The 11,747-nt window shown below is 45.2% G+C and overlaps 2 protein-coding genes across 2 annotated transcripts; one reads left to right on the forward strand and one right to left on the reverse strand.

Annotated features, from left to right (window-relative positions):
• The first annotated feature begins 2,486 nt into the window (after positions 1–2,486).
• LOC133951936 (F-box only protein 40) lies at positions 2,487–6,595 on the forward strand. Its single transcript, XM_062386192.1, has 3 exons — positions 2,487–2,520; positions 2,607–4,475; positions 6,205–6,595. The coding sequence occupies exons 1-3, from the start codon at positions 2,518–2,520 to the stop codon at positions 6,385–6,387; spliced, it is 2,055 nt and encodes a 684-aa protein (XP_062242176.1). The 5' UTR covers positions 2,487–2,517; the 3' UTR covers positions 6,388–6,595.
• Positions 6,596–7,123: 528 nt separating this feature from the next.
• On the reverse strand, positions 7,124–9,108 carry ttc36 (tetratricopeptide repeat domain 36). Its single transcript, XM_062386193.1, has 3 exons — positions 8,921–9,108; positions 8,521–8,709; positions 7,124–7,450 (listed from the first exon to the last, which is right to left on the reverse strand). Exons 1-3 carry the CDS (start codon positions 9,024–9,026, stop codon positions 7,170–7,172), a joined length of 576 nt encoding a protein of 191 aa, XP_062242177.1. The 5' UTR covers positions 9,027–9,108; the 3' UTR covers positions 7,124–7,169.
• Positions 9,109–11,747: the final 2,639 nt, after the last annotated feature.

Consider the following 11,747-nt stretch of genomic DNA (forward strand, 5'->3'; position numbering starts at 1 on the left):
TTGGTTCATGAGGCTTTACAGTAAAGTAAATGAGTAAATAATGGTGTGAATATTAACGTAAAATAATGTGAGAGAAGATGTGAATGAGTGATGATGTAAAATATAACCAGGGAGGTTATGTTTTCACCCCCTGTCTGTTGGTTTGTGTGTGCATTACCAGGATTCAACCAGAAACTGAACAGATCACCTCAGAACTTGATGGTGGACGGTGGTGTGAGACTTTTTTGTTGAATCCTCAGATAATAATCAATTCCAATGATCACGAAGAAAACCATCAGCCATATTTCAGAGGACTGGTATTTCTGAGTGTGCGCAATTTAGGAAAACAGTTCTGGAGAATGAATATGTGTTTTCACAAGGGGAAAACTGTTGGGCCTTAATGGAGATATGAACTGTACCTGGTGTAATTCTAATCTTTCTTTAGATATGTGTATAGCCTGTTGTTCCATACATGCTGAACTCCTCCTCTAACATTTATGTGGCAGATGAATTTGTTAAACTCTGAACAATTTATCAGGATTCCAGATATTATTGTTCAGAAACGTTTCTGATATTATCTACATTTAATACATAATATCCCAATGTAACGGCTAACTGAATCAATCAGACGACAGAGTTTTAATTTAGTCTGAGACATTTCAGTCATTACATTGATAAAGTTTCAACCTTTATCGAAGGTGATCTTAGTAAAATCCGCAGCAATTACACAGAACAGAGGGTTTTTCCCATTCTCCTGCTTCAGAGCACTTTGGAACACAACCCGACTGTGTAGATGTGCTCCTGTTGTGTAGCAACAAGACTCTGGAATATAAAGTATTGTAGAATTTCCCCTCAGCCTCTGTGTCTCTCTCTCCTGATGAAATGTATGCTGATTGCAGGGCCTATGGAGAGCGGAGCAGCTGCCTCTGATAAGCTGCTCACTGAAATCTGTGCCAGGTGAAAAAAAAACACAGAAAGTAGCTGTACTGCCGACTTCCAGCTGCTGATTGTGGATGAAGTGATGAAGGGAGTCAGGAGCAGTTTGTGTGTGTGGGGGGGGGGGGGGGGGGGGGGGCTCCTGTCAGCCTTCATGGTACAGGTATGTGTCAGTGCCATTGTATTCTGTAGTGTTTCCGTGAATGAATAAAAGATAAAAGTTTGTAGTTAATCAGTGTCGGAGTCGATGTGAGCAATGAAAGCAGAGCAGCCAGGATTCATGCTGCGACACCTGTGAATGATGATTTCATTACAAGAGGCAGATATTTGGCTTCAATCCTTCAATTTACTGTGTTTAACAAAAACATCGTTCCCCGAAGCTGCTCATTATTCTGTTATTATAAAAAATGTACGTGGCTCCAGTTTAACCGTCTCAATATTCAGCTCAAATATGATTTGTTAAAGCCAACATTTCTCTTAGCAAACTGAAAAACACTTTTTATTTAATCTCACCCTGAACCCGAGAGATTTTGACTAATCTATGTTGTGAGATTTTCCCCCGAGAGGCACCGACAGCTGCTGGAGAAACGTGGGTTCTTGATAAGTGTGTGACTGACATCTAGTGGAGGACACCCATCAAGACCAATAAATAGTAATAACACTGTATATACAAGTGCAAATATACCATACATTGTTTCGTTGTGTCTGTTTGTGAACTGTATTTCATATTTGATTTCAGAAATAATAAAGGTAGTAATAATTACACATTTCAAACCTTTAATTACGAATTTCAGAGATATGTTTTAAAAAACGTGCTTTTATTTTGATTAATAACTTATTAATGAATTATTATTATTATCATTTAGTTGTATACTTCTTTGTGTTGTTAACAAACTATTTCACTGCAGTAGAAAAGTCTATATTGAGGCAAATGTTGTGTATACAACGACAACGTGTGTGATGCTTTCGAACACACGGTAGTTAAACCGTTGAGACCTGAATTACCTGCTATTACCAGTGGCCTCTCGCACTGGAGCCGTGTCAGAGGCTGGAACTTGACCTTGCTGCTTAATGGCTGTGTGACAATGCCCCCCCCCCCCACCCCCCCCCATTCCACTGGCCTGTCTGACCCGCTGCTGCTTCTATTTATAATGTCCAGACACGGTGCAGAGGATATAAAGAGATGTCCTCGAGTGCGAGGTGACAAGCATCAAGGAACAAAGGGTGAGACATTGATACGCTATTGTTCCTGTTGATAATTTTAATCACTCAAATCTGAAAGTTATTTTAGTGAGTTGGATATGTTGTCCTTTGAAAGTGTGTGTTTATGTTCTTAATTGATTGTTTAAATGTATATTTAATTGATATTATATTGATAATAACTTTTGCACTGAGTGAACTCTGCAGGCAAAAACTGTTAAATCTAATATTGTTTATACTCTTTGTTTTAAATTGATCTGACACATATATTTAGAATGTACTTCATGAAGGAAGCTTTTCAGTATTTTTACAGTATCTCCAAAGTATTTAGGTTTTAATCTATCAATGTTTGTTCTGTGAAACTCTTCTCAGATCATCACAGCTGTCTGTTGGTAAACTACAATGGTAAGTGCATATGTTTTCAATATGTGCCTCAGTCTATCAAAGAGATTGTCTCTGTACTTGACTGTCTTCTTTCTTTCTCTGTGAAGGTGAAGAGCAAACAGCTGCCAGTGGGGGGTCATGAACATTGTGACAAATGCTACAGCGTCCACTGCCAAGCCCCGGACCAGAGCTCCGTCTCCTGCATGGTCATCAAGTGTCGTAAGAGCTGTGGCGCCGTCCTGCACAAGTGCAAGCAAGAGGAGCATCAGCTCCTCTGTCCCAACGAGGCCGTCCCCTGCCTCAACGCCCACTACGGCTGCCCGTTCACCATGCTGCGCCACAGGCTGGCCGAGCACCTGGAGGTCTGTCCTGCCAGCGTGGTGTGCTGCTCCCAGGAGTGGAGCCGCTGGCCTCTCTCTGAAACAGACCTGACCTGCAGGAATCTCTCTGAAGACCTTGAACCTGAGCCCCACCTGGACGTCGCGGTGGCTCTGAGGGACCAAGAGCTGCTGTTTCGATCCATAAAGATGAAGAATGTTTTCCCCGAGCTGATGATGGAGGACCTCCAGGATGCTACATCTGGGGTCAACTGCCCTGCAGAGGAGGCAGGCTGTTCTTCAGATCATGGCAAATCTGCAGAGAGTCCCTGCACGAGGATGGAGGTGGAAGAACTCGGCCAAAAGGAGAAGGCTCCGCCAAAGAGCAGAGACATAGAGAATATTCACAACTTTGGCTCCTGGGAGAAAATATTCACAAAGGAGAGGGGAGGATGCGAGGAAACTGTCAAGAACCTCAACAGGAAGGAAGGAGAAGAGAACGAGCAGCGAGAATCATCAAACTGTCAGGGAGAGGCGAGAAACTCACACCTGAACCGGGAGAACGCTGCTGCTGTTGTTGCTTCGAGCAGTGGGGGTGCAACTGGCTTCGCTCCGTGGCAAGACGGGGTCCTGGAGAGGTTAGGCCGAGAAGTCAACATGGCAGAATATCACATGTACCTGCGGCAGAACGGGGCGATGCTGATTAACTTCGGCCAACTTGCAGCTTGCACTCCGAGAGACAAGGATTTTGTTTACGGGAAGCTGGAGCCCATCGAGGTCCAAACCGTCCGCTCGTTCAAAGTTCCCACCAGCTTCCGAGCGAAGCGCGTCCACATGAGCGGCCCGGTGCACAAAGCCAGGCACGTGCACACGGGTGTCGACACCGCGGATTTGGGCGTGCCGGTCGACGAGCTACCAAAGTGTGACGAGATTAGCGCCACGCTCCTCTGCTCCCTGGAGAAGGAGGTGAGAGGCCACGTGATCTCAGAGACTAAAGGTGTCGACGGCCTCTATGTGGACGTGGGAACACAAACGTACGACTTCCGCTCGGCTCCGTTCAAAGCCGGTGCGTCCCTGGCGGATGTGGTGGCGGACAAACCCCCCGGCCTTTACATTCATGTCGAGGCCGAATGCGTCTCGAGGAGACACAACAAAACAAACTCAGCCTTCACCCACATGTGCGGCCACTTCTTCCGCCGCGATGAATACCGCTCTCACTTCAGGAACGTGCACTCTGACATACAGGCCTCTCTGGGCGGCTGGCTGCTACAGCGCTGCCCCTTGGCATACCTCGGCTGCACATTCGCCCAAACAAGGCTGCAGCCCGCGGGTCACCAGGCCGCAATTAAATTCTGCAGAGATGTCAGCGCCTTCGTGCTCCAGCCGCTGGTGGCCTCGTCCCTCTGCGAAGGCGGGAAAACCTTGAGCCCTCGGAGGAGCGGTGCACGTGATCTGGATCCGCTGAGCAGGCTGCCCCTGGAGGTCCTGCGGCACGTCGCCGGCTACCTCGACAGTTTCACATTATCTCAGCTGTCCCAGGCCTCGCGGCTGATGAGGGAGCTGTGCACCACGCTGCTGCAGGCGAGAGGGATGGTCTCCCTCAAGTGGGTGAAGAAGACGTATTCCCACGGGGGAAGCGCCTGGCGATGCCGAAAGAAAGCAAGTATTTTTTGTGTAATCTGACACAACCCTTTTTCTAGTACCTGGAGTTTTTCCTACATATATTACTTTACTTTCCTGAATGAGCGTTTCCACTCCGGCTCATTTAGGGTTTCTAATCTTAACCTTGTGCTCAAAGACAAAGCAAACACAGGCCATAACTTCTATATTGGTTTCCATTCAGTATCCCGCACCATTGTGTTTTCTGTCATTGGGAAATTTCAGTCATCCATACTGGATGACAGCTGCAGCATTGTAAACACTCCCCACACGCTCAGCAGTCCCCTCCAAACATATTACACACTAAATCACATACATGTTGGCAACTGTGATTGGGTTCCCAGTGCAGCGGCCGCAGGGGAGTTCACCAGGTTGTTGTTGTCTTTGCTGACTTCAGAGTCAGGGACAGCAGAGACAGCCGAGCCAAGCATTTCTGGTCGCACACATTTTGTTCGACGGAATAAAATTCAACAAATAAAACAGGAACCGCCTGAAAAGGGAGAAGCGCTTAACGAAAGCCAGACAGAACATGTTTTATTATTATTTTTATTATTTACTATTTATCTTTCCTAGACAGACCTGGATGGGATAATTAAAATTGAATCTGCATCTGGATCAAGAGCTGAAAAGTTAAAAAATTATGAATTCTAAACCAACCTGTGTGGAGTGGGAGGATTTTTATTGCCTTCATTTAATCTGCAGATGTATCGAGCGACGGGAGGAATTTAAACCACATGTTCCCTCCTCATTAGTCCACTAAGCTGGACCTTGGCTCCTGTGGCTCAGACCGCTGGTCCACAGGGACGCCCGGTGGCCTTGTGGTCTGAGCCTTGTGGATGCGCCTGCAGCTGCCTCCGAGTCTGGAGATGACCTAAATCATGTCAGGTTAGAAAGTCCAAGTGATCCAGACTGACAACCTGAGCTGAGACCATTTAAGCTCACACTGCTGCTGCGTGCAGCTTCATCTGAAACGTAAACATATCCTCGAAAGTTGCAGGATTACTTGAGTATGAGTGTATGTCCAACTATTTAAATCATTACTGCAGGTTATGTACCTTGTTGCCAATAAACCAAAAAAGGGCTTTAGACAGACTAAAAAACGTATTTTTCATATACACTGCAGAGTTATGACCTTAAACCTAAACTCAGGTGCATCACCAACATGACCACACTTAACATATTAATGTGTCTTTTGCTCTTTGGCTTATTCTCCACAACTCTAGTAGTTTTTTTGCCGGATTGTCTGCAGATAAACAAAAGAGCAACAGTGCACGCTGCAGATCCGACCTCTGGCACGGAGCCGATGAAAGATGAACACAGTATCAACGTGTAACTGTGTATTTTTACATTCACCATGTCGGCTCACGGGGTCCAGATCATGGGACAAAGAGCATGCTGATGAGATCAGGGAGATGGAATGGCCTGAGGCGCCGCTGCCAGGAACCTCAGCTCCGCCATAACAAGTCAGATGTGTGATCGCTCATGGAAAGACAGGATTTATAAGAGTATGTGGGCGACAGCTGGGTATTTGCTCCTCGACGAAGGACATCATTTGTATAAATTTATGACGGGGTAAATATAGAAACAACACCGTGATCTGACACCAGATCATATCTGATCCAGATATTAAAAATACATCCATCCTCGTGGACAGTCAGCTGAGCTGATCGACACCCTGACAGCAGCCTCCTCCTACACCTACTTCAGATCTGTGTTTGTTTTTTTTCAGGTCTGGGAGTTCAGCTCTGGGTTTTCCTCTGTGGACAGATGGAGCTTCAGCAGCGTTGCCTCCATGTCAGATCACCTGAAGACCTGCTCCTTCTACCTGAGGGAGGAACGCACCGAGCCGGTGGTGTTAGCCGGCCTGCGTGAGGTCAGAGAGAAACACGGAGAAGTGAAGCAGCAGAGATGATGCTCACGGGCCCCTGGTGCTCAGTGGGCGGACGGCAGCACGAGAAATGCCAAGTGCAGAATCAGTCGGAACGTGATGTGTGTGCATCTAGAAAAAACTGCAGAATGGTTGAAGCACCAACATGTGTGGCTGGTGTGTAGAAGCAGAGGAGTTCAGAGGCCTGCAGACACATGTACACACTGTCTGGTGAAGAATTTACTGTAGCATAAGCTGCATGTTACTTTTTCATCCTGCAAGAACGATGGTAGATTTATAAAGTTATGAGTTTATTAAGATAATATAAAACACCAGATTGAAGTTTGACAGTTGTCCTTGTACTTTTGAATTCACCTTTATTCACCACACTGAGCAGGAGCGTGTTGTTCGTTGCACTTCTCTTTATTCTGGTGGTTTAAAGACGTGTTTGAAACACATTGAATTAAGCCCAATTAAGGGCAATAGATGTTGTTGATCCGATTTTTCAACATGACAAGACTGACATCTGCTGGATAAAAGCTGAAGTGCTCGTCCAGTGTGGCCTTAAAACAAGTGGGAGTGCTGAACGTGAAGTCACGTGCCCCATGTGTCATGTCTGATTAAATACAGCAGCTACGCCTTGTGCTGAGACACCAACAACTTTGTGTTTAAATTAGACTCCTTGCTGATGTGTGTGTGTGTCGCTGGTTTTACACTTTAATAAATCTGACTCGCACGCAGCCTGATTCATTTCACAGCAGCTCAGTGGAATAAAAAAGGATTTTACTAAGTGAAAAATGTTCTTTTATTTAGCAAATACAAATTGTCTACATTGACGCCTGCTTCCCAGCAGCTTCTGGGTTTCGGAGCTGGTTGATGACCTCTGCCAGCATCTTGTTGCACAGGGCCGCGTAGGGATTCAGAGCCACGGCCTGCTGTCGGGCAAATTCGCTCCCGAGTGCAGCTGCCTCCTCGAAGTCGGCTCTGGCTGCGTCGTCCTGACAGGCTAATCTTCTCAGGAGGCCCCTCTGCACCAGGGCCTGGCAGCCGGTCCGTCTGGCACCACCAGCGCTCAGAGAGACGGCTCGGTCCAAGTCCTGCAGGGCTCCTGTGAGGAGAGAGGAGGAAAGCTCTGTGAGGCACAAACATGCATCTGGAGAGTTGGTTCTTTCTGTTGTGATGTTTTACAGGCCGCACCCCCCCCAGCCCCCCCCCCCCCCCCCCCCCCACACACACACACACACACACACACACACACCTCTCCTGAAGGTGGTCGACTGCAATATTCCCTCAGAGTATGCCACCATGTGTTGTGAAATAAAGAACATGTGGTAATTATACTATTAAAACTGTGTATAATCTAAAAACCTGATGTTTTTAATGTATCCAGAGAAGTGCATCAGTATCACGTGCAGTAGTCATCTTTGTACATATACTACTTTCAAGACATAAACACTGCCATATTATACAAAATACTATTCTGCCTGTCTGCTGCCTCTACACCTGCACTCAGGAGAGTTAATACCTCAGTCCCCTTATGACACCACATTTAAAGTCCCTAGATCCTCTTGTGTATTTGCACACACTCATCAATATCAGTCCTCTGCCTGATGTTTCCAAATCCTTGAATTAATCTCTGAGAAATCAACACAAATGTAAAATCTCGCAACGTTAAAGAAAGCGCAGAAGATTCCAGAATAACTCATAAACAAACAAATGCAAATGACAACCAAACCTCCTTGGAAGAGGTAACAAATGTCACCAGGTTACTGACGAGTGGAAAACAAACACAACTTAAAGATGGAAGCTCTGCAGATCTGTGATGCGTGAGAGTCGATGTTGAGAATAGATGGTGTGATTGACACAGTGATCTCCCGGGAGTGAGAGTGTAAAACCAACACAGCAACACAAAATCCAAAGAGGTTCCACAACTAAAGGAAAAACAATCATATGCGTGGTAACATAAGAATCAGCTGGGATGATGGCATGTGTAAGTCTTTATTAGACCTGTGCAAACGCCTTGTTGTTCTCTGGAAACCATGTGTCTTTAGGAAACAAGTCAGGGCCTTCACAGTACCAGTGCATCACAGAGACAAGGCTCTAACCTGGAGTCCTGCTGGGCCTCTGCTATGTCTGCACATATGGAGAGAGCTGTTGTTGACTGTGTGGTGTGTGTACCTGCTGTGTTGCCCTGCAGCCTCAGGGCCTGGGCCCGGTTGTTGTAGGCCGAGGCTCGCCCCGGCAGGATCTGGATTGCCTGGCCGAGCAGCCGAAGTGCAGCCTGCAAATCCCCAGCCTCCGCCGCCGAGACGCCACGCTTCTCCAGCTCTTTCACTTGCTCCAGCAGCTCCGTGTCAAAGCCGCTCTCTGGCAGGGCGAGATAAACAGGTTGAAAACCACTCGCACTCCATTGACAGCTACACCGAGGCAAAGGGAAACACAGACATGTCACACAGAACTCAGCTTGGATTAAAAATGTCGTTTTTGAGTCTAGAAAACGGAATGCGTCCCAAATCATAATTCAATATGCTATGAAATGATAGACACACAAAGCTGTGAGATGATCTGAGACACTCACCGTCATCAACTAATTCCTCATCCTGGTTGAGGCCAGGGACGTCTCCGAAGGGGGTGTTGGGGTTGAAGATGGCCTGAAGAACTGCTCTGTCATGTGCTGAGGCCATTTCACCAGAGTCTGTGAGGAGAGCTGAGAAAAGAACAAACTCACAACACTTGAATCACAGCCGGGTGGAAAAATTCTTCCTCCGTTCCCAGCAGCCAATCAAACTGGGGGGCGTAAGCAGTGGTGGACTTTGCAACATCTGTGTTTTGTTAAGTTGAAAACTTCAGGCCGGGGGATGAGTGCACGCTGCTCTGCTGCTGTTAGAGCTGCACAGGGCACATGGGATTCTTCTACCTGATGAGTTCTGCTCGGTGCAAAGTCATAAAAGGTTTTTATTACGCTGCTCAAATCTCAGGAGATTCATATGACACTAAAGAAATACAGTGTGGGAAGAAGTATTAACTTTTGAAGAAGTAAAGGAAGTAGTAAAGTTTCTGCAATACAAAATTTACTTTAAAATACTTTATTGCAAGTAAAGGCCTGTATTCAAATTATAAGAAGTAAGTTAAAGTACAAAGGCATTAACACGAGCGTGTACTTTAAGTATCACATTTTAAAGTACATTTTGTATTATTTACTAAACTGACATAAAATTAATGGACTGGAAACAAATGTTTTGTGTGATTTCGTATTTGTTATTTATTTTTGTGTAATTTGATGTGTAATTTAGGTGTAATCCTTTATCATTATTATTATTATTATTATTTTTATTAAGGAGTTACTGTTCTTGTTAGATGTTCTGTTTTTGTATATATATATATTATGGATTTCATTATTATAAATGCATTATAAAAGTGAAGGAAAAGCAGCAGTGGAATTGTAACGGTACCTGTCTCGGTGGAACTGTGTCCAACGCCTCTTTATCTGTCCCTGTCTGCTGCAATTCCCCATCTGCCCACCAGATGTCCTCAGACCCTCATCCCATTGAGTCAGCCTACTCACCTGCCTCTCATTGTCCAATCAGCTCACAGTATATTCACAGCAGCCATCTTCCCCACCTCTCTTTGGTTTGTTTGTTGAATCACTGAAGTCTAACATTGTGTGAATTGTGTTTCCTCATCCTGTCTCTGCCTGTAAGCATCAGCTCACACCTCCTGCTCCAGTTATACTGTGAAGTAGTTTAATCCTACTGATTTATCACATTCTTTTTACCATATGCAGTATTTTCTGTGTAACAGAACCCACACCGGTGTTTTCTAATATTGAGTAAATAGATTAATCCTCAGGACATTCTGGGAGTGAACAAACTTTAATTAGTGGTGATACATGACATCAATGTATCAAATGTCAATCACAATGTTTCCTCGTTTTTGGAATCAATACCTAAATAAAACCAAACATTAACATCTGACAGTGAGATGAGATCTACCGAAAATTTAAGAAACCCCCACATGTTGACTGGTGCATGACCCATTCACTAACATGGAGGAGGCAGGGGGTTTGACCTATACTGCACTCAGCCACCAGGGGGTGATCCTGATGTTTTGGCTTCACTTTTTGGTAGCTGGCATGGTGTCCATCTTTAACTGTATACTCTGATGTTATTGAAATACATGTAAGCCTTTAAAAGTAGTTATATAAATATACATTTAAAAGTTGGCTAAACAGCAGTAAACCTATAAAACAAGTGGAGACAGTATTTTTTGGGAGGATTGGATAGAGACATTCTTTTGTATTGTACAGTGAACGTTTCTCTCTGTGTGAAAACGTTGGATTTGCCTTCATCTCTCGAGGCCTCAAAAAATTATTCAAATCAAACCATTTGAGGAGGGAAATCAAAATCCCTCTCTGGACAAACTGCTCACGTCTCACGCTGCGATGAGGGACGGCACTGGGATTGATCGCAAACCTCAAACCAGTTTGGTAACACAGCGTGGTGGGGGAACCGGAATGTTTCACTTCCACAGACGGGAAGTTCCTCTGGTGTAGACGACCGTGAACACAGATACTCTAGAGAGCAAACAGGGTTTTGTTATGTTGGTTTTTTACAAGAGAAAAAAATCACTTCTTTGCATCTCTAGAATGAGTATGTAAACGGGATTTGTTTGGTAGAGCTGGAACAAACATTAGTGATTGTGTTGTCTCTGTGGAGTTTCTATGTTTCTCCCATGTTTGCATTGTTGTTCTCTTTGTAACTCATCTTCCTCCTGTAATCCAAAAGCACGCAGATTGGGATTAGGTTCATTTGAATCATTGTATGTTGGACCTACCTGGCTTCATATCCATATTGTACCCTGCCCCTCGCCCCAATGCACACTGGGTTTGTGCTCCAGTCCCCCCACAACCCTCAAAGAATAAACAGCATAGGTAATTCAAAGACGGGGGATGGCTGTGGAGGTAGAACGGGTTAGCCACTAACCAGATAGTTGGCTGTGTGATCCCCATCTCACCCCATCCCCATTTTCCTCCATTCTGTATGCCTGACCGATGTGCATGATAAAGTGCTGCACTGTAAGGAATGTGTGTGTGTGAAAGGGTGAAAGGCAAAACAATCAAGACTAGAAAAGTGCAGCATAAATACAGAGCACTTACAATAAAGGACGAATGGATGGATGTGTCTGTAGATTTGAATTTTATCATGTGTAACATCCCAGAATAATAAGGAGGTGGAATCTATTCATCCACCAAATGGTTAAGTTACAGTGTTGAGATGAAGAGCGCTGTCTCTTCGGGGGTCTCCACAGCGAGAGGTGCCGCTGCTCCTATCAAACGGGAGATAACAGACGAGGGGAACAACAGATATCACCGTGATGGGAACCTGATAGCGGCGCACACAGTGAGG

The sequence above is a fragment of the Platichthys flesus genome, chromosome 4, assembly GCF_949316205.1.
Source record: "Platichthys flesus chromosome 4, fPlaFle2.1, whole genome shotgun sequence".
Classification (NCBI taxonomy): Eukaryota; Metazoa; Chordata; class Actinopteri; order Pleuronectiformes; family Pleuronectidae; genus Platichthys; species Platichthys flesus.